Here is a 21,272-nt window from a genome sequence, read left to right as displayed (position 1 = left end):
GCAGCTGGAGCATTTAGACAACAAATGACTGGTCTGGATATTTAGATTTACATTTAATGACTGGAGGAGGGAGAAGATGAAGTTAAAGGGATATTTTGGCAAATTGGCCTACTGCCATAATCCCTATAGTCATAGCAGTAGGTTCATTACCTTTAATTGTTGGTGCAAGCTGTTTTTAGATCAGCTGGGGCAGAGACGCAAGCTGCTCATGAAACGGTACTTTCGACATTCCCTCAAAACTCATCAAATACACAATCCAACATCTCCAAAACACTCTTGTGAATAAGTTAAGACCTGCACATTTGCCACACTATGAAATAATAACGTATATATGAAGCAAACACTCGCAACTACTTGCGTTTTCACTCCGCCCAGCAGCCGTGTCTAGAATGTAGTTCCGGCTATGCATTTGCCTCGAAAACAACTCGGCCTGTGTATGTTACATTATTATTTCATACAGTGGTGAATGTGCAGGTCTTAACTTCTTCACAAGAGTGTTTTGGAGTTGTTGGATTGTGTATTTGATGCGAGAAATGCGAAAGTACCGTGTGCCTCTGTTGCGTTAGCTGAGCAGCTCACGTCTCTGCCCCTCTGATCTAAAAACAGCTTGCACCAACAATTAAAGGTAATGAACCTACTGCTATGACTATTGGGATTAAGGCATCCCTTTAAAACAGAAGGGAGGAAACAGAAAGAGAGAAAGCTCAAGACAGCACACAGAGAGACAGAATACTTACTGGCTTTTTACACTGAGCACAAAAACTGTTGCGGCACTGGAAACAGGTAACCTTCAGCTGGTCTCCATCATAGATGAACCCATATGAACACTGAGGAGGAGGGGTGAGGAGAGGAGAGGATGGGAAATATTATGATGATTTAAGTGTCATATAACTAGATTCTCATAGAGGTGTAGGTGTAGAAAATGACTGTCTATGTGAGTTGTGCTGGTGTAGAGTAGTAATGAAGTACTGTATGAAGAACAGTTATTAGTTCATTCAAAATAAAATATCACAATTTAAATATCAGCTTTTACTAAACAAATTGTTCATGAAATGACTAGGGTTGTACGGTATACCGGTACTAGAGTGGTACCGGGGTACTGACGCATTTAAAACGGTACCATACTGCGCTTAGATGGGACCGGTACTTTCATTTTGCGCCGCCGGCAGCGGTGACGTCGCCGCGTGAAGTTGCCGCATTGTAATTTGAGCCGCGGCGAGCGAGTCACAAACGAAGCAAGGTGCTTTTTATCATTACCGTTACAGCGCCACCTGTCCATGTGCCTGTGTTTATGTGTGTGTCTGTTTGTGTGCGCCGCGCGCGAGAGAGAGACGGCCGCCACAGCCTCATTAATAAGTTTCGTTTTTACCGCGGATCACCACTGGCTGCATGCTCTCTCTCTCTCTCTGTCTCTCTCTCTCTCTCTCTGTGTGTGAGTGAGTGAACACAGCGAAGGAGCGCGACGCAGAGATGAATTAACGGAACGATATTGCGTTGATGGGGGTGGGGGGGGGGGAATCAATTTGGTCTACATATGGGAAACAATAGGTGTTTGTGTTTGAGTAACATGAACGTTGTGTGTTTCATTCTATGAACTACTGATAACAATTTCTCCCAAAAATTACAACTGGTCAAAATAACAAAAAAAGATGCAGTGTTTTCAGACCTCAAATAATGCAAAGAAAACAAGTTGATATTCATTTTTAAACAGACCACTAATGTTTTAATTTAGGAAGAGTTCAGATTAATATAGATGGAATTTTAATCCTGCAGAAGCAGTGACTGTTTACTGATTTACTGATTATTTACTGATGCATAGGTTATAGTTCTAAGATTTTCTATTAAAATAAAGCCAATAATTTTTTGTATTCTCTTTTTATGTGGAAAAGTACCGAAAAGTATCGAAAAGTATCGGAAAACATTTTGGTACCGATACCGGTACCAAAATGTTGGTATCGTGACAACACTAGAAATGACACAGTGTGAGACAAACATGTACAGAATATATTCAGTTCAGGTTAGTTGTTAAAAACATGAATGAATTAAATACATTACTGAGGTCCAGCAGCATACAGGATAAATAACATATAAACAATAGACCCCTAGATGAATAAATTACTGAAATAACCAAAATGAATAAATATAAATATACACATAATACTTTGTCTGACTGTGTAGTCATCACCCAGCAGCACCAGCTGATTCCTCCTTGGTCAGCCCTCACCATACATGTGGATGTACCACCTTAATAAACACCACCCAATCCATTATTAAAGATGTATTTGTTTACTTCTCTGTTTTATTATTACTGTGGAATATTGCACATGCGGTTTCCCTGGCACAGACCTGTGTTTCATCAACCCATCTCTGTGGGTCCTGCAGGCCAGCTCGTCCTTAAGAACTCACTTCAGCCATAGCAACAGCATTGCACCATGAGCTCTGGAGAATATTTTGCTTTTCCTTAGTAAAAGTTGGTCTCAGCAGCTTTGTGAAGAGACTCTCAGTCAGAAACTTTTATTGTGACCAAGTACTCTTAGTGATAATGGCAACAATACAAAAGAGGGCCAATCAAATCACCGCGCTCACACAGCTAAGTGAGCCCACTGAGCCTTCTGACCAGCATAATTGGAATTAATATGGTTTATATGATTGTTTCAAGATAACTTAATTCTTCTCCATTCATTACTCCATTTCATATGTAATGAGGTAAAAACTGAATGTATTTAAAGGGATAGTTCAACATTTTGGCAAATTGGCCCATTGCCATAATCGCTATAGTCATAGCAGTAGGTTCGTTACCTTTATTTGTTGGTGTAAGCTATTTTTAGAACGGAGGAGCGGAGCGGCAGGCTGTTCAGAGCTACACTATGGAGGCTAATGGAATTTCTTGGTTTCCCTCATCAAACTCATCAAATACAAAATCCCAAAACTCCAAAACGCTTTCGTGGACAAGTTGTGACCTGCACATTCACCACGCTATGAGATAATAATGGAACGTTACGAAACTGAGCCGTTTTCGAGGTAAATACAGAGTCTGCTTGCTGAAAAACTGTCCCTGAACGCAACGCGCATCAGCGGTTTTGCATGAATTTACCTCTAAAACAACTCTGTCTCGTAACGTTCTATTATTATCTCATAGCGTGGTGAATGTGCAGCTCACAACTTGTCCACGAAAGCGTTTTGGAGTTTTGGGATTTTGTATTTGATGAGTTTGATGAGGGAAACCAAGAAATTCCATTAGCCTCCATAGTGTAGCTCTGAACAGCCTGCCGCTCCGCTCCTCCGTTCTAAAAATAGCTTACACCGACAATTAAAGGTAACGAACCTACTGCTATGACTATAGGGATTATGGCAATGGGCCAATTTGCCAAAATGTTGAACTATCCCTTTAATGAAGCTAAGGAATGAACGCTGCCTCCAGACGGCTGTGGGGATCTACTGAACTGAAATAAAAGTTTTTTCATTCTCACTATATAGAGCAGCTGATGTAGCAGCTACAACTTATGCTGCGTTCGAAAAAAAAAACATCAATTAAAATGCATTTAAATGCCAAAATACATTGAAAAAAAAAATGTCTTTATGCCTCACGTGAAGCACTTTGAATGCAAAGTTTGTCCCGGTCCGCCGTGTTTTTGGTTTTTCTGGCGTCCGTGTCGAACGCATAACTGCATAACTGCTTCCTTTGTCTCTGGGCCCAAATAAACAGGGTTTTCTCAATAAACACCGTTCATTGTCGTTAGCTTGTCTTTTTGCCAGAAGAGCAGTATTTAGGATGCTGCCCCACCCACCCATGCTCAGTAGCTGGGGGACGTTATGTCCTATCTAAGCCAGGAGACAATCTGATATTCAGTCCATGACTCGTACAAAAAGTTTTGGAATGTGTGGCAACGTTTCCTTGAACACTTTCAAAATCTCTCCTCACAACAGGAGGAGTCTCGTTCTCTCCCTTTTCCTGCTCTTCTATGTCCTATGAGTTTTACTCACCTTGACATCTAATTACAGATAAAGTCCTTACTCCAAGTTTATCTTGTCTTTCAGCTACTCTCCGTCCTCCACTGACTTCCAGCAAATGTGTGTTAAACAGCTCCAGGCTGTTTGTGATTTAATTTTTAAAAAGTATTTCTTTACCATTGTGTACAGGTATGTGTGAATGTGTGTTGGAGGATGTTGATATGTTTAAAAAGATAATAGAAAGATGAGAAAGAAAGAAAATGTTTGCTCCATTTTCATCATCCTTTTTCCTCTACAACAGATTGCAGCTCCCTATGGACGGTGCTTGATATACATCATCGGTCCTATTGGTTACAGTAGAATGTAATCTACTGTATATAGGTGACACGTCCATCCCTTAATTAGTGTTTCTACCAGCTGCAGTAACCATGTGGAACTGAATGGCACTCAACATCTGTTTTGAAACACAAAAGTGCATCTAGGGTGTGTCCATGTCTGTGTTGTTATTTTAACAGCAGCAGACTGCGAACACTGGTTGTGCTGCTGTGAGAATGAAGACGCTAGTGTTACTGATGTAGCAGTCAACCATGTACTCACGTGACAGCACCACAGGAACTTGGGGTCCTTGATTAGAGCCTGCTCAGTCAGCTTCTTATGGAAAAGCTCGTAGACCTCTGGCTCCAGACACTCTCGCAGCTGAGACAGGAAAAACAGTAACACAACCTGGGAATCAAACCTTTAACCCTTCTCAAAGTCTCTTAGCAGCATTAATACACAGATTTAACAGGTTAATGTTACCTCTGGCTTTAACAGAGCAATTCTGAAATACTGGGGGTGCCACACATCCAACCTTACATTTAGTGGATGTTTAGCAGTTTAGAAGACATATCCTGACCTGAAGTTATTAAACGTGTACAGAAAAGAAAATTGAATTTGAGCCCACTCTGGATCATAAAATTAATGTAATAACTCATCTTTCAGACGATGTAGGCCAAACTTTGTGCAAAATTCTATTTTTGAGTAAATCCGGGACAAAAGTGTCTATTTTTTTTTTCGCATTGGATAATGCAGGCGCACGGATTATACGTCAGCCTGTACACGATTCATCAGCCACTGATATTGGATCCGTCATCCGTCATTCAAACGTCTGAGACACGCACACACACATGGAGCTCGGGCTCGCCCCAAGCTTTGAATATCCCGCCCGCTCGATAACGACCAATCAAATTCGTTTTCCTCACTCGGGTAAACTCGTGTTGCAGCTCGTGACAACTCGGCGCGACAAACAGGACAAACGGCCATTTCTGTACACCTTTAAAGGGATAGTTCAACATTTTGGGAAATTGGCCCATTGCCATAATCCCTATAGACCGAATCGCCTACTTCCGGGTAGAAAACCAGCACGTAATTTGAATGAGATCAATAGTAACGAACGAGAGTTTAGCTATATATAATATCATATTTTTCACGCCCTATCACCGTTTAGACAAATCTGAAATGATTGAAGAAACATTACTATTTCTGTGTGTGTGTTTTGTGTTGCTATGTGTTGTATTTATTCAGTTTGGGGGAATCACGGTGTCTAGAAAGCATCAGTGGCTGCAGCTGACAGGGACAGCTACGGCGGTAGCAAAGCTAACGGCGGTAGCTAAGCTAACACCAGGACGTCAGCTGTTAAAACCCTCCCGTTGTCGGACACGACATGAAACTACTCCAGTTAGCTCAGTCATGTTGTAACTCAGATATCCGCTGGAGAAAATATTTTTTCATGGACCGTTTATTGAGTCACTGAGTTATTAAAGTTAAACAGGCAACCGTTAGCTCAGCTAATCTCTGATAACCATGACTAATTACAAAAATGTGCACACGTAAATAGTAATGTTTGTCCAATCATTGGTTTTATAGACTTTACAAACATCAGATTAGTCTAAACGGCGATATAGTGACCTGAAAAATTAGATATACTGTATATAGCGAAACTCTCGTCCGTCACTATTGTTCGAATGCTGGTTTTCTACCCGGAAGTAGTTGTAAACAAGGCGATTCGTAGGGTTTTTACCTTTAATTGTCAGTGCAAGCTGTTTTTAGAATGGCGAAGCAGAGCTGTGAGCTGCTCAGAGCTACACTACAGAGGATTATAGCGTGGTGAATGTGCAGGTCACAACTTGTCCACCAGAGCGTTTTGGAGTTGTTGGATTGTGTATTTGATGAGTTTGATGAGGGAAACCAAGAAATCCCATGAGCCTCCGTAGCGTAGCTCTGAGCAGCTTGTGTCTCTGCTTCGCCGTTCTAAAAATAGCTTGCACTGAAAATTAAAGGTAACGAACCTACTGCTCCTAAAATCCTGTGGGAAACACTGAATGAATGAACTCCAGTCCAAACACATGCAAAGGTTTCCTAAGCCTCACACTGCCACTCCAAAATGGATTTTTGACATATAGAGATTGTATCTAGTTACAGTTTGTGGCAGTCTGAACGGCCAAAAGCCACATGAGATCCGATTTTTCCAAAACGGATTCAAACCGCATACGGAGAGGTGGCTTCAAATGTGATTCTGATCAGATTTGTAGAGATCCGATTCAATGTGAACGGTGTCGTTACTCAAAGAGGATTTGGAAGCGTCTTTTGTGTCACTCACAGTACGACAGTCAGTCAGTGAGATCGGATCCTGATCAGATTTGCAAAAAAAACCCGGATTTGGGCTGCAAGTCTGAACAAGACCTTAAGTCTGGTTCAGCAGCTCCACTGTCACGGAGAAGACTGCAGTGCTGACCTCCATCATATTCTGCTTTATCGAGATGCACCTGTATAACCTACAGCTGGTCCTACCATAGTGTGGATGGTACAAACACATTAGTGTAGACGTATCAGCCCACATGCTTACTCCCTCCTCCCCCCCCCCCCTCTGCCTCCTCACCTGGATGTCCAGGGTGGAGAAGTAGCTGTTGAGGTGTTCAGGGTCATTGATGTTGGGCTCCCAGCAGACTGGACACACCATGTCCCTGATGTGTTTGTCCCGTACAGCGATGGTGAAGTGCTGCTGGAAGCACCCGCAGCACACCGAACACTGGCAGGACGTCAGAGACTGCATCTGAAAGAGGGAAAGTAGGAAGTGACTGGAGATGTGGAGGATGGAGAAGAAGAGGTGGAACGTTGACCGTCTCAGTAGCCTACCTTGCTGTGGGGGAAGATGGAGAGGCAGATGGGACACTCTTTGGCCAGCACTCTCTTGATGAACTCCCTGTCGTGGGACTCTCGTACAGCCTGCACTACGTCCTCCAGCGAGTAGGGGGCGCTGTGCTCCAGAAGCAGCGACAGCGCCAGCTCACAGCGCCCCCAGCTGGGCAGATCGTACACCGCCAGCAGCCTCCGACAGATCCGCTGGAGGAAAGGGAAGAAATCATACACAAGAACATGAATTGCTTATACACACGTAATAATTCTACTTAATAACAATAGACTTAATAATCCTTAAAGGGACATTGTGTAACTTCTCCTGTTATCTATTCACAAAAATCGATTATTTTGTTCAAATCTTTTTCATTAATCAGTAATCCCCCCCATCAACACAGTGAAGTGTTCCTTTCAGCTCTGAATTAGCCGTTCATATCATTCATATCTACATGGAGCGGGTAAGCTCGGTGCTGGCTGCCTTGTCGCGTCGCCATGTTTTTACGTTCAGTGGCAGCGTGACGGTAGGAAACTACGGAAACTCACCGGAGACACCGGAGCTGTCGGCTCAGGTCGAGGTGGCGTCTGTGAAAAGTCACCGCGGTAACGCAGTGAGGAGGAATGGAGCGTTACACTGATGCTGCATTCATGTGCAGTCAGGCAGACGGCCGTCGCTAACACACCAGATGTCATTTTAGTCACAGAAGTCGAGAGAAAGCCAGTAAAACGTGGGTCAGGTAAACAATACGACATCGCCATGACAACATATTGTCACGTGTATTGTTTTGCCTCGTGCTGACGGACCACTTGTTTACATAGAGGCTTGTTTATGCCGTTACGTGCAGCGGCTGTCGTCCGTCTGCCGTCTGCCCAGTTTCATGTGAATGCAGCATGAAAAATACGATTGAGTTGCTTGCGATATACAACCACAACGCTAGATGGGAGTAATTCCGACACAATGTACCTTTAATATATACATTTTTAACTTGAAATAAAAATACAGCATTTTTTTAGAGCACCACAGCAAGGTTGGACCTTATCGATACTGACTTTTTGAATAACTAATAATAATACCCATGCCTACATGTCAAGAAATCTCTCCATTGCTGTAACAGGAAGGAGGGGGACGAGCTACTGAGGACAAGTTATGAGAATCTGAAGCCAGACTGGACTCCCACCTGTTTGTCAGGGTGATGGATGTCCACAGGAGGCTCGGGTTTGTCGCTCCAAATGCGGTTGTGGAAAGGCTCCAGCAGGGGTCGCTGCAGCAGGGCCAGGGCCCCTCTCACCTCACCACCGCTCTGTCTCAACACCTCGTGGCAGCGAGCCTCGTCACCGAAGCCCAGCGCGCCCAGCTCCTTCACCTGAGGGACGGAGGGACGGAGACGCATCAGGGCCGAGAGAGAAGAAACTGACTTTTTATTTTCATTTAGGGGAGACGTGCGTCACCTTGGCGAGACGGTCTCTCAGCGCCTGTTTGGCAGCTCTCTCGGTGTCGCCCCCCGCCGTCAGCCAGGCTTGTTTGGCCTCCGCCCTGGACAGCTGGACCACGCTCTCCGTGTCGGCGGGGTCCGCCTCCTTCCCGGAGTCCTCGGCGGGAGCGTCGCCGGACCTGTTCTGTGTCAGATGGTGAGTCATGAGCAAGGTTGTTGTAGTTTTAAAATTTTCATTTGTTTTTGTTTTTATTTTGTTTTTTTGTTTGATTTTTTATTGAAGTTTAGTTTTAGTTAGTTCAACAAGTGATTATTACAACTTTTTTATGGAAATAAATGTAATAATTTGGTGCATTATGTAACAACTTATTACACAATGTGGCAAAGTTTATTACATATTGCATTCAAGAATTTTATTACAAAATGTGGCACATTATTAAAAAATGAGGCGCTACAAGCTGTTTTAGTTTAGTTTTTAATCTAAGGAATTAACTCGATTTTATTAGTCTTAGTTTCAGTTTTTCAGGTTTTAGGAGAAAGCCTCTGTCAGACCTCTGAAGATGAACTTCAATATTTGTGGGATTTTTCCCTTTTAGTTGCATCCCATAATGTTCCCATCAGTCCTCATCATGTTACATTCACTCTTATCTTATCTACTGTACCTGTGGGTCGTACTCCAAGTCTGTGGTGGTTTCTTCCTGCAGCTTTAACATCTCTAAGAAAACTACAACTAAGCTGATGTTATCTGACTGGACTTTAGTTTTAGTTTTACATTGTTCATTGTAGTTTTTATTTAGTTCTCCTTTTTTGAAAAAAAAAAAAAAAAATTTGGTTTAGTAAATAATTTTTTCCCTGCTAGTTTTAGTCGACTATAATAACCCTGGTCAGGAGACGAGCGAGGAGGACAGAGGAGTGAGTGAGTGTGTCTGGGCTGATCTGAGAGCAGCAGACTGACTGTGTGCTCGGCTGCGGCCGGGGAGGACGTCGCCACCGACATCCTGATCTGGTCCAGCAGCAGAGGAAGCTCCGTCTTCAACCACTTGCAGGGCAGGATGCTGCTGTCCCCGGCAACCCTCATGCTGGTGTACACCTCCTCTGGACTCACTCCTTTCTTCTCCCCGTCCTGACACAGACACACAAACCACATTAACATCAACACAGACACACGTCGTCCACACCTCGGGATGACGGACGGAGGCTCGTGGAGGTGACTTGCTCTGATCAGTTGAATCAGCTTCAGCCCCTCCTCCTTCATCAGCCTCTGCCTCCAGGAGTCCAGGTCTTCGGGGGCGGGCTCTTTGGGTTTGATGGGCAGGGCGGGGACCCGTCTGACCGGAGAGGGGGGGCGGAGCTTCACAGGTAGAGGCGCCGGCTCTGGACGGGCCAGGTCGCACATTTCACACACCGTGGCAGGAGAGTAGTTCAGATAGGTGCAGAACTGACAGACCCACTGTGAGAGAGAGAGAGGGGGGGGTTAGATAATAAAATTATACCATTCAGTTGAGGTTTAAAGGAGAAAACATTGATTTGCATGTCCCATGACTCCATAATAAGCTCATGGACATACTGATTAAAGCAGAAGTAAGCGGAATGTTTGTGTTAATATAAGTCTTAAATAGTTATATCTTCCGACAGCAATCACTTATATAGAGTGTTTGGTCTGAAACACGGGTCTGTCAGTCACTCTGCTCTGATGTAAGCCGAGGAGAAAACTTTCCTTGTATCCTACAACCTTTATCCAATGAGGAGAGAGAACGGCATAAAGGGGCGGTCCTCTCTGTGTGTGCAGCCAAGGGATGCGCGTGAATGTGGTGACGTAGGGACGAGGGCGGGGACTGCTAACTCCATCGGCTGACAAGAAGTTAGCCAAAATGATCGGATCGCTTACTTCTGCTTTAAATAAAATTTTAATCTGGGATTAAAGCAGCAGCAGTGGTTGGGCCAGGCAATTTTGGACAAATTTAGGCAAATCTGAATAACAAGGCACAAACTAAAGGACCCCCAGTTAAAAAAAAAAGAAAAAAAGATGGACTTCATAATTTGCACTGAGTTCAAGTGGACAAAAGTTTCTAAAGTATTGGGGCTAGATTTTATTGAAAGTTGCAAAACTGTAGCACATACGGTTGGTTTTTAAATTTAAACACTTATTGTCCTTCTATCTGAGTAAATCTGGCATGGGACTGGAGCTTTGTGCAAAGTTTGGTGATTTTTCATCTATGGAAGTAGGATTGAGGAGGAGGAGAAGGAGGAGGAAGAAGAAGAAGAAAAAAGAAGAAGAAGAAAAAAGAAGGAGAAGAAGAAGAGAAAGAAAAAAGAAGAAGAAGAACACACACACAGAGACGGACCTGGCTGTCGGGGTCACCGGGCATGCCCAGTACGGGGGCTGGTGGTCTGGGGGGGGTGATGGGCGGGTGTGACGGAGTCACTGGAGGTCGTGTGGCCAGACGAGGTCGTTCACACACCTCACACAGAACACTGCTGGCTGCATTCACCATGGTGCAGCTCTTACACTGCCACTCTGTGAGGGAGACACACACACACAAAACAACAACTGTTGAATGAAAAAAATGAAAAGGAGAATTTCCCATCAAGTCCACTTTTCTTTCATAAAACACACCATTTCCTGCAGATGATGAATTTGCTCTGGATTTTGGTTGAATGAATGCATTTCCCTATGTATATTCCCTCCAGAAGTCTGATTTAAACATGTGCAGTCTATCGCTCACTAACTTATCTATGAAATAATCTCTTACATGCTTATAAATTATGACAATTTTTTCATTTCATTTTTTTCTGTTTTTCTCATATCATATTCTACTTGCATTGTTTTGGTATATTTTGATTCTATATAATCTAGGTATTGTTATTACTTTTGAATTTTCCTATTTTATGGATGTATTGGATATAATCCTATGTGCCCTGGCAGTTGATATAAACATGCATCCAAGGACAATTCAATAAAAATACATTTTGAAAGAAAGAAATGATTAAATTTTTTATCATATGACAACGCAAACATGTTGTTTTTGTCTCTAAACCACATCAAAACAGCTCTCTGCTGCTCCTTTATCTGTCACTCAGCTGAGGACAGGACACACTCATCACTCCAAAGTTGCAAGGCACTTCTTTGGAATATAAATCCTTGGTGATTTTGTAGCTGATGTCATGATGCGATAAATCATTGATTTTCCAGGACAACTCCAGCTCTTCCAGGACATTTGACTTTTTTTTTCTCATTTTCCGTGACTGGGAAGTTGGTCAACCATTTTCCAGGTTTTTTAGGTTTTCCAGGACATGTGGGAACCCTGGTACTGTACTGTACTGCACCATAAACAGTCCTCTGCACTGCATTGCACTTTACATTATAACTGCACGCTACCCCAACATGTCGCTTCCTAACATGCGTTTGATTGATTTATTTATTATATAGGTTTTCAGTTCCTAATATTGGTTCTTAGGTTATTTGTCTTCTTTATCTTTTTATCTCACTGGTCCTGAGAAAATGTTTCCATTCTGTGTTTTTAACATGTAGAATGACAAATAAAGGATCTGAATCTGTATAATCAGGTGTTTTTTTGTTTTTTTTTGCAGTGTCTATTTGAAGAGTTCATTTGCAAAAGCAGATAAGTGCCATTTTGAAAAAAATGAGCTGAGGCTTTGTAATTATTCTTTGCATAGTGTTGTTTTCAATAAAACTTTATTTTTTTGAGATATGTCTGTTTTGTTACATCTCAAAGTCACTCAACTTTGGTTTGACTAATATCACCTTATGTAAATAAAAAATTAAGATTCTAGAATTTTTTAAAAACTTTAAAAACTTTATCTGCTTTTTCAAATGAACTCTTCATTTGCTTTTCTCTCATTTTGTTTGTTACAGGAGAAGCAAAGGAGGAGGAGCAGGAGACACAGACCAGTGATGGTGGCAGGCTGGGAGTCGTCTGCTTTGGAGCCGACCGTCTCCAGGCGGGGGCGCTCACACTCCTCACACAGCGCGTTGTGGACGGAGTTGACTTTGGTGCAGCGGAGGCAGCTCCAGGTGGAGGAGCTGAAACGGGAGCAGCAGCTGTCAGACTGTGTGAGCAGAGGTCAAACTGTCCGCTCGACGCTGCCGTCGACTGGGACCGAGTGCTGGAATCCCCAGCTCGTACTGTCAGAACCGCTGAGCCTCACCTGTGACTGCTCCTGGTTTTGGATGATGATGAGGATGAGGATGATGATGATGATGATGATGCGACAGTGGTCCGGCGGTGGTTGTTCCTCTCGGGGTAGCAGTGGTACAGCTTGTCGCACTCTGAGCACAGGCCCTGGAGGCAGGTGAGGCAGTGGGCCGAGATCCTGAAGATTCCACAGATGGTGCAGTTCTCTGAAACACAACGCTGGCACGTCATGTTATGCAACAACTGTGTGTATGTGTGTGCATAAATACTGGATTTATAAGGTTGGATTTTTTTTTGTTTTTTAGGTGATCATTTTTTATATCTCTCTCTTTCCCCCCCGTTCTTCCTTTTTTGTTTTATGAAAAAAAATTGTATTGGTAACTAAATGACTAACTTGATCTTGTCATTCAGGCCTTTATCATGGCTGCCAATAAAAGTTTAAAGTCCCCCTAAAGAGGCATTTTAAAATGTGTAAAAATGCTCTGCTATGACTATTTTTTGATTAAAATTGCTTTCCCTCAAAAAAAGTTGTTTAAAAAAACTTGCAAAGAGGCTAAAAACACGTCCAGTATTTCATTGAAGAATCCTGGTTTTATAAATATTCATGAGTATGCAAATGCATCATGACTTGCAGGGGCAGGGGAGACGGAGGGGTGATGTCAAAACATGAGGCAAACTCTGGTCTCCCGCATTCAATGCAGCGATAATACCTCTCGGCCATGTCAACCACTGATACTGTTGATGGACATCTAGCTGAATAAGTAGATGTGAAGTGTCACCATCACAGTGAACAACAAATGAGATGCAAAAAAATAATAATCTACGGGATTGGTTGCTAGGGATTCTGACGTATTAATCCCGACTGGGTGCTGAAAAACTGAATCCAACTTTTTCAGACTCTGGCTTTGAAACTGAATTTTTCAAATCTAAAACGCTCAGTTGTGGCTGCATTAGCCACTGCATTAGCACTTCATTTACATGTTAATAATTTCAATTATTACTTGCATTGTAGCAGATATAGGACTAGTATGGTATGTAAAGGTTTAACATACAGCATGAAGCTACAGTGCATCACTTTAGTGTCTCAGTACAGCAGCTGTGTTCCTGTGCTGGAGCCACATCCTTCAGTGGATGTGAGGGTCTAAGGTCAGAGGATGTTGTTATGATGCTGTGTAAAGGCCTTTGAAACAAACTGTTGAAAAAATGGACTACCGTATACAAATAAAATTGCCTTGCCTAACAGTACAACTAATATTCTTTCGTTTCGCACATGTAATCAAGGTTGCCAAGCGACAGGGTAAAACAATAAGGACTGGCACAGCTGTTGATACAAAATTGAAAATCCTCCATGGACCAGACTGTGTCTTTCCAGTTTCAGCTCCTGTTAAAGGGTCACACCTTTGTAAACGTACGTCCTCTGAGGATGAGCCTCCTGAATGGAACAGCTGAGTGTTAGTAAATAAAAAATAAAAAAATTAAAATCATCCTTTTTTCTTTTTTTTTTTTACAGTGTTTAGAGAGCCTGGCTGGAGTCGACTGGTTGGTTTTGGGTGTGGTTCTCACCTGGGAACAGCACACAGCGATGCAGAACCGATACATGCACAAAGATGTTCTTTAATCTAACAGTTTTTATCAGATATTAAAGGAATACGCCAACATTTGTTTTCATGTCTTGCCTCACTCCCGAGTCCATGACAAGCAGATAGACACCATCCTTTCGACTGTGCATGCAGTAACAAGGGAGATAGAGCCGTATCGCCTGTAATTAGCTTAGCTCAAACACTGGAAGAGCATAGGTAGTGTTAGCCTGCCTCCTACCCAAGCCGAAATCAGCAGTCAGAAGCTGATTTCATTTTAGCTCTAAACTCTGTAAATATATCACTTTATCGACATTTCAAACATTTTTAGGCGAGAAAGTAGCCGTTTAGATCAGCAGTGTGTCGTTAATTTGTCGAAATACCAGCTGTTTACAATTTTGTTCGGCCGAATTCGGCGCTACTCAAGCTAGCCGCTGTGACCAACGCACTTCCGGTTACTTTCACAAAATAAAACACCTGTTTCCCTTTACATACAGAAAACTATGATGATAGAATTTGTGCTTTTACTTTGAAATAGGAAGCTAACCTACTGTACCCTCAATGTAGCTAGCTTGAACCAAAATAAACCGCCTTAGCTTGAACCCTCCATTTTGACCGATCTCGTCCCGTTACCGGCATTTGACCGCTCAAGATGCCTTACCAGTAGGGGTGCACCGAAAGGCATTTTTTTGGCCGAAGCCGAATACCGAATAAAATCAAAACGCTTGGCCGAATAACTGAATAATACCGAATACTGAAAGTGGTTATAAAGTTTTTAAATAAAATATTTTGTTTAACTTAATTTTCAAAGAAAGTAAATGTTTATTGACTATTCTGACAGTTTTTGAATATTCCAGTTGCCGTTGCTCATCAAAAAAACCCAAGTGTCTTTTCAAACAGTGGTTCCTAACCTTTCTTGGTCAGATTTTTTTTAATTCATCAATTAGGCTGCTAGACATTTCAGGCGACCTCATTTGAATTTCAGGCGACCCCACGTGGGGTCCTGACCCCAAGGTTGGGAAACTCTGTTTTAAAAGACGTCGGCCACGGACGGAGTGGGCGACATGCTGGGACGAGGAACTTTCGTTTTAACTGCTGCAGCCGTCTCTCCCTTTCGTAGCCTACTCAGCATGTTGTTGTTTGGTTTTTAAATGATTAATTAAAAGGCGCGTTCCTACAGGAACGGTCCCCTCACTCAGTCCTCTCAGTGGCCGTGTCTCCACCGCAGACAGGACGCACCGGGCTCTTGGAGTGACGTGCAACGGTGCGCGCGGTCGCTGTGCAGCTCCCCCCCCACTGCTCTTGTTGCTGTTGTTTTTCCAGCAGTAGGAGTCACCTACTAATAAAGCTCCATGGGGTTTAAGCTGCCGTTTCCATCGTCGCGCAATCGCGTATATCAGACTTTTTTTTTTTTTTTTTATATTCGGCCTTGCTTTGCGCTCATTCCACCGAAGGCCGAATGTTGCTTTTTTTGCAATATTCGGCCGAATATATTCGGTTACCGAATAATCGGTGCACCCCTACTTACCAGAGAGTTTTGTCAGCTCTGAGACGAAGATCGGCCCGTCGGTTTCCATTTAGAGTTGCTGAAGAGTTTCTCTGATGACTTTAGGTGGAGGCAGGCTAACACTACCTATGCACTTCCAGCGTTTGAGCTAAGCTAATTACGGGCGATACGGGCTCTCCCTTGTTACTGCACGCACAGTCGAAAGGATGGTGTCTATCTGCTGGTCATGGACTCGGGAGTGAGGCAAGACACAAAAAAAAAATGTTGGCGTATCCCTTTAATGCTATCCGTAGATTTTTACACACCAATATGAACTGCTGTGGAGTAGCTCCCCCCACTTGTTCCACTCCTCCTCTCTCACCTGGGTGTTTGCTGGCGGAGGTGTTGTAGGCCTGGAAGGACCTGAGGTTCTGGTGGCTGGAGGACAAGGAGTGTCCGTGGCTGCTCTCCCTGGACGAGTGACGGTGGAGGGGGAAGGCCAGAGACTTGGTCTGACCCTCTGAGTGGTAGACCACGGTGTCAGTGTTCAGACCCACGTCCTGAGGAAAGGTCAGAGCACATCAAGCAGGTCAAACACAAACTTCAAAATGAGATACAGTTCATGTATATTTATAATGTCTGTGTTATTTGTCTGAAACAGTTGTGTAATGTTCTTCAGTGCATCTGTCATGTTCAACTTTTTCAAAAATCACTGTTTGGTATCTTCAAATCTCATTTATGTGTAACAGGGAACATTTAAGTTGGACCAAAATACTTGTGTGATTTATATCAATATCGACTGATATGAACAAAATGATCATAATAGGATTTGTTCCCATATCACCCAGCCCTAATGAAGACCAGTGTTTCACCATCCCACAGTACCAGGATAACAAAGAATGAGTGGGCTCTGAGGTCTGATAGTTAAGTGTATATAATGTACATTGTCACTAATATATTTGCATGTATATGCTGGACTCTACCTTGTGTCTCAGTGTAGGAATGATTCTCTCATAGAACTCAGGGTGGGGGTGGGCCTCCTGGGAGCAAACCAAACCACAGGTTATCAACTACACATGTACTTTCTCTAAACTTTACTGCCATTGTAGCAAAGCAAATAACTATTCTATTCTATTGTGTTAGAATAGAAAGCTTTAATTGTTATTGTAGCAAAGCAAACAATTCTATTCAATTAAATTCTATTCTACTAGAATAGAAAGCTTAATAGTCATGTAGCAAAGCAAACAATTGGGCCTCATTCACCAATATCTTCTTAAGAACCTTCTTAGATTCTTTCTTAAGTTGTTCTTAAGAAGTTCCTTAAGAAAACCCTACGTCAGATTCATCAACGCGTTCGTAAGCCCCAGAATTGTTGGCAGCTGTGTTCTTATGCCATCTCCTCGTAAGTTGAGGGCGTGTGCCAGGTGAGTCTAATTAACATAGGATTAGCATAGGTAACCGCCCCATCAATGCCCGTAAAAGGGCATGAGACTGCAGGGCCGTGTGCACACAGAACCCACAGGCACTGAGCAGAGAAGGTGAAGTGAGAAAGAAAGTTGAAATGCTCCAATGAAAAGCTGGGAGGGAGCACCAGACTCCAAACGTAAAAAGAACTTGAAGTGGCGCTACTGCGGCAGGAATGAAACAAAGAAACAAACAAAAGGCTTATATTTAGTTTATATTTTTATATTTATATTTAGGCTATATTTAGTTAGCCTGATGCATCAGCCGCTTACTTCATTACATTTCATATAGCGTCTGAACACGAGCCATAGGGATTTGTTTGCTTCCGGGAGGCGGTTGCTTACATTTGCTTCAACTAATCGCTGCTGCTTGGTGGTCACGTGTGCTATACACCGGTTAAGCTCATAGGTTAATCTTGAGCGCTTGAGTTCAACGTCATCGCCTTCACTTACCCGTCTGTTCGCTGATTGGTCCGTCCGCTCTGGCGGACGGAGCAAACCGAAACGCATTGCTAGTGTCCTGACTACATTGTTGAGGCAAATGAAATTTGCCGGAACCAGTAGGCGGTGCTAGCCTGGCTAATATTTAGTAGCGTCAGCAGTGGATGCAGCTCTTCGGTTGTTATCAGAGAGACCACACTCTCACGTGTGCCATAAATATCATCATATTATCACATATGAAAAAAAAAACAGTTGTGTGTAGTGTGATCACTGTTGCAGCCCGCAATTAGGAAAAAAAATCATATCGGCAGCTGTAAGCCCCCCCCATCGGCAGCTGTATGCCCCCCCCCCCAAAAAAAAAAAAAAAGATATGATATGAATTAAGTGTCTATAATGTTTTTTAAGAGACTGCAATGATTTGTCAATTATTATTATTAATATATATGATTATTAAAAACATCATAAAAGATAAGAAAATAATTCTTATTCAAATCATATAATGTCATACAACTGCAGAACAAAATAAAACGCTATAATCGGTTATTTTTGCAGAAGTCTCAGCACCTAAAAGTGCGTAAGTATACTCCTGACTGTTCTTAGATTTTGTTCTTAGTTAAGAACAAAATGTGGATAAGAAAACATTCATGAATGCCACAATCTTCGTAAAAACTTCGTAAGTAGGACTTAAGAACAAATTTGTTCTTAAGAACGGTTCGTGAATGAGGCCCAATGATTCTATTCTATTATATCCACAAGTTTCTGAACGTCAAAACCGGAAGCCGGTTTTGCCCCTCTGGTGGAATTGTACAGTATGTTTACAGTACGTTTCCATGGTTTCAGTAGTTGTCATACAGTAGTTGCGGTAAACGCATGGATCTATTAACACTAGCTTTTAACAATGGATATCCATTTGTGTGATATCCATTGTTAAAAGCTAGCGTTAATAGATCCATGCGTTTTACAGATTTTCAGTGAAAAAAAAAAAAGATCCATGCATTTACTGCGACTACTGAAACCATGGAAAGGTAAACATACAATTCCTATCTGAAGAGCAAAACCGGCTTACGTTTTTGACGTTCGGAAAAAGGTGGATTCCATTGGAATAGAAAGCTTTACTGTAATTGTTATTATAGCAAAGCAAACGATTTGTTTCGATTCAATTCTATTCTATTGGAATAGAAATAGAATGTAGCAAAGCAAACAACAATTCTATTCTATTCAACTTTATTTATCCCAGAAGGCCATTCACTCTGCAGCTACCCAGTCACAGTCAGTCCATAACCACTTTCATTCCAGCATGTACATTTTAGTTTCACAACTCACAGACATTAATATATCATAAATCAAGCCCCAGCATACATGATCATCATAGAAATAGAACTTAGAATGAATAAGTCTTTTGTGTATTCATCAGAGCAGAGTCGCACAATAAACACATCACCACATACAGGTCTCCAACTTTCTCCAGCTACAGCCTCCTGATGTCAAACTGATGTCAAGGCTCTGAACAAACTAACACTTCTGGAAGCTGATGTTTTTCAGTCACACTTGAATTAGCACAAACTTCCCTCACAGGGTCACACACACCTTGATAAGTAGTTCGAGTTCCATCCTCAGGCTCATCACTTCCAGCGTTACTGCAGCAACTCGGCCCACATCAGGATCCGTGACATCATCGGGGAAGCTGAGGCCATCTGGCTGCTGATTGGAGTAGCCATAGAGACAGAGCACTGCTCGCCCCCCCTGGGAGAGAACAGGACAAACATGGTTTGATGTGATCTGAAGCGTTCAATCTGTTTGTTCATTTTCCCAAAGAGTTGAACTGAGAGGAGAGAGGTTCTTTATGAGGTCATTTACAGGGATGAGACTTCAATCACTTTTTAAGAAAGCCAGAAAAGTTTGAGCTAGAAAAACACCTTCATTACATCAGTAGTATACTGGAAAAACATGTAAATAGTTAGCAGATCTAAACTAGTATTTCATCTACAATCGGCTTGTTTACAAGCTGTTTTCAGATCGGCGGGGCAGAGACGTGAGGTCTCCTGTCCCTCATCAAACTCATCAAATACACAATCCAACAACTCCAAAACGCTCTGGTGGAGGGGGCCCAGACCTTTGCTGAGGTTCCTTTTCCTTTTCTGACAAAAAAAATAGAAATTGTAATGTTTAAAATGTAAAGGGGATGTGCCTTTATGCCTTTTTGGAGACCATTTGTTTTTTTTCTTCTTTTTATATTATTTCCCCACATCCACTTTTACAATAGTCATTCAACACCCATTAAATAATTCATTTAACAAGTGGTCTTAGTAGACAAAAAAAACAGCATTATGTGTGTAAAAAATAAACCAGAAAATCAAAATTTAGAATAATCAAATAATTTAAGAAACAGAGAGAGAGAGAGAGAGAGAGAGAGAGAGAGAGAGAGAGAGAGAGAGAGAGAGAGAGAGAGAGAGAAAAGAACAAACAAACAAACCGAACAAACAAAAATCATGGGTTAAAAATTCTATTTGCATAAATACACTTAAAATGAATGAATGAATTAATGTGGAGACCATTTCATCTTCCACTTACTGAACTGTTCACATTAATTGCATGCCACTGTACAGTTTGTTGCACAGATGTTCACTGACATGGGTTGAATTTATCAAATAAACAAATAAAGAAGTGTACAAGTTGTGTGTCAGAACAGGAAGTTACTCCCTGTGAAACAAGATCAGAGTGGATCAGTATTATCAGAAGTCACAGACTGTATTGGACAATAGAGAGTCTACACTCGGGTCATGTGACTAAATGTCTTCTTTTCTCCTCGGTGGCACAGTCGTCGGAGGCGCTGTTGGACTTGTTACCTGAATGGCGTCGACGGTGGCCCTGAACACTGGGTTGTTGTGCTTCACCGTCCTCCAGTACTTTGGCCTGTTGGGGTTGGTCAGGTTACAGCCGTACTTCTCCAGGATGTTCAGGGCTGTGGACAGACGCTGGAGGGACGCCAGAGTCTGACGAAGCACACAGATCAATGGGTAGAGATCAGCTTTTCTCTCAAACAGTATAGTAACTGTGTTCTCATAATCATGACACCCAGGGACATGAGCTCCATCTCTTAGGCTGTCTTTACACTACAGGCCTTGATGCCCAATTCCGATTTGTTGCCTATATCCGATTTTTTTGACTGTCTATTTACATGTTCTATCAGAAGTGACCCATATCTGATCATCTGCATTTACACCTGCTGTGCCTGCATGAAACAACCCGCCGGAAATAAACTAGTGATTTCAGGAGATTGTCTTGTAATAATATAATATTTTTAAACAAAGGTGAGTCTGGTGTTCAGAGTTTATATCCAACACTTCACTTGCAAAGTGAACGTTACAAAATAACGTAGTGGCTGCGTGGAGCGGAGCTGCTGTGAGATGAGCAGCTGACAGTGACGGTGACAGTTGTGCCACCGTTTGATCCTCCGTCGCTCACGTAGTGAGGACGGGACAGCCTCACACATTTGTATACAATGTTTGTTTTTCCTCTCTTGATTTTTTATCGGCTCGGTTCAGTTTTTGCCGGTAGGAAAACGTGAAATCTGGTGTTTATCTCGCGCACTC

General features: G+C 42.4%; 1 protein-coding gene across 1 annotated transcript in view; it reads right to left on the bottom strand.

The window, feature by feature from the left end:
* rnf31 (ring finger protein 31) overlaps positions 1–21,272 on the bottom strand; it is a 45,119-nt gene that overhangs the window by 20,387 nt on the left and 3,460 nt on the right. Inside the window, exons 3-17 of the mRNA XM_083991751.1 lie at positions 20,526–20,672; positions 19,267–19,422; positions 16,759–16,815; positions 16,158–16,335; positions 12,726–12,918; positions 12,467–12,600; positions 10,901–11,073; positions 9,772–10,005; positions 9,511–9,678; positions 8,572–8,739; positions 8,301–8,486; positions 7,126–7,332; positions 6,869–7,042; positions 4,549–4,647; positions 738–827 (exon numbers count right to left, since the gene is read on the bottom strand). Coding sequence (XP_083847877.1) covers positions 738–827; positions 4,549–4,647; positions 6,869–7,042; positions 7,126–7,332; positions 8,301–8,486; positions 8,572–8,739; positions 9,511–9,678; positions 9,772–10,005; positions 10,901–11,073; positions 12,467–12,600; positions 12,726–12,918; positions 16,158–16,335; positions 16,759–16,815; positions 19,267–19,422; positions 20,526–20,672 — 2,364 coding nt within the window. The remainder of the gene's footprint in view (positions 1–737; positions 828–4,548; positions 4,648–6,868; positions 7,043–7,125; positions 7,333–8,300; positions 8,487–8,571; positions 8,740–9,510; positions 9,679–9,771; positions 10,006–10,900; positions 11,074–12,466; positions 12,601–12,725; positions 12,919–16,157; positions 16,336–16,758; positions 16,816–19,266; positions 19,423–20,525; positions 20,673–21,272) is intronic.

This window comes from Trachurus trachurus, assembly GCF_905171665.1.
Source record: "Trachurus trachurus genome assembly, chromosome: 17".
Lineage (NCBI taxonomy): Eukaryota > Metazoa > Chordata > Actinopteri > Carangiformes > Carangidae > Trachurus > Trachurus trachurus.
The sequence above is the reverse complement of the archived record's forward strand: the minus strand, read 5'-3'. Positions and strand labels throughout refer to the sequence as shown.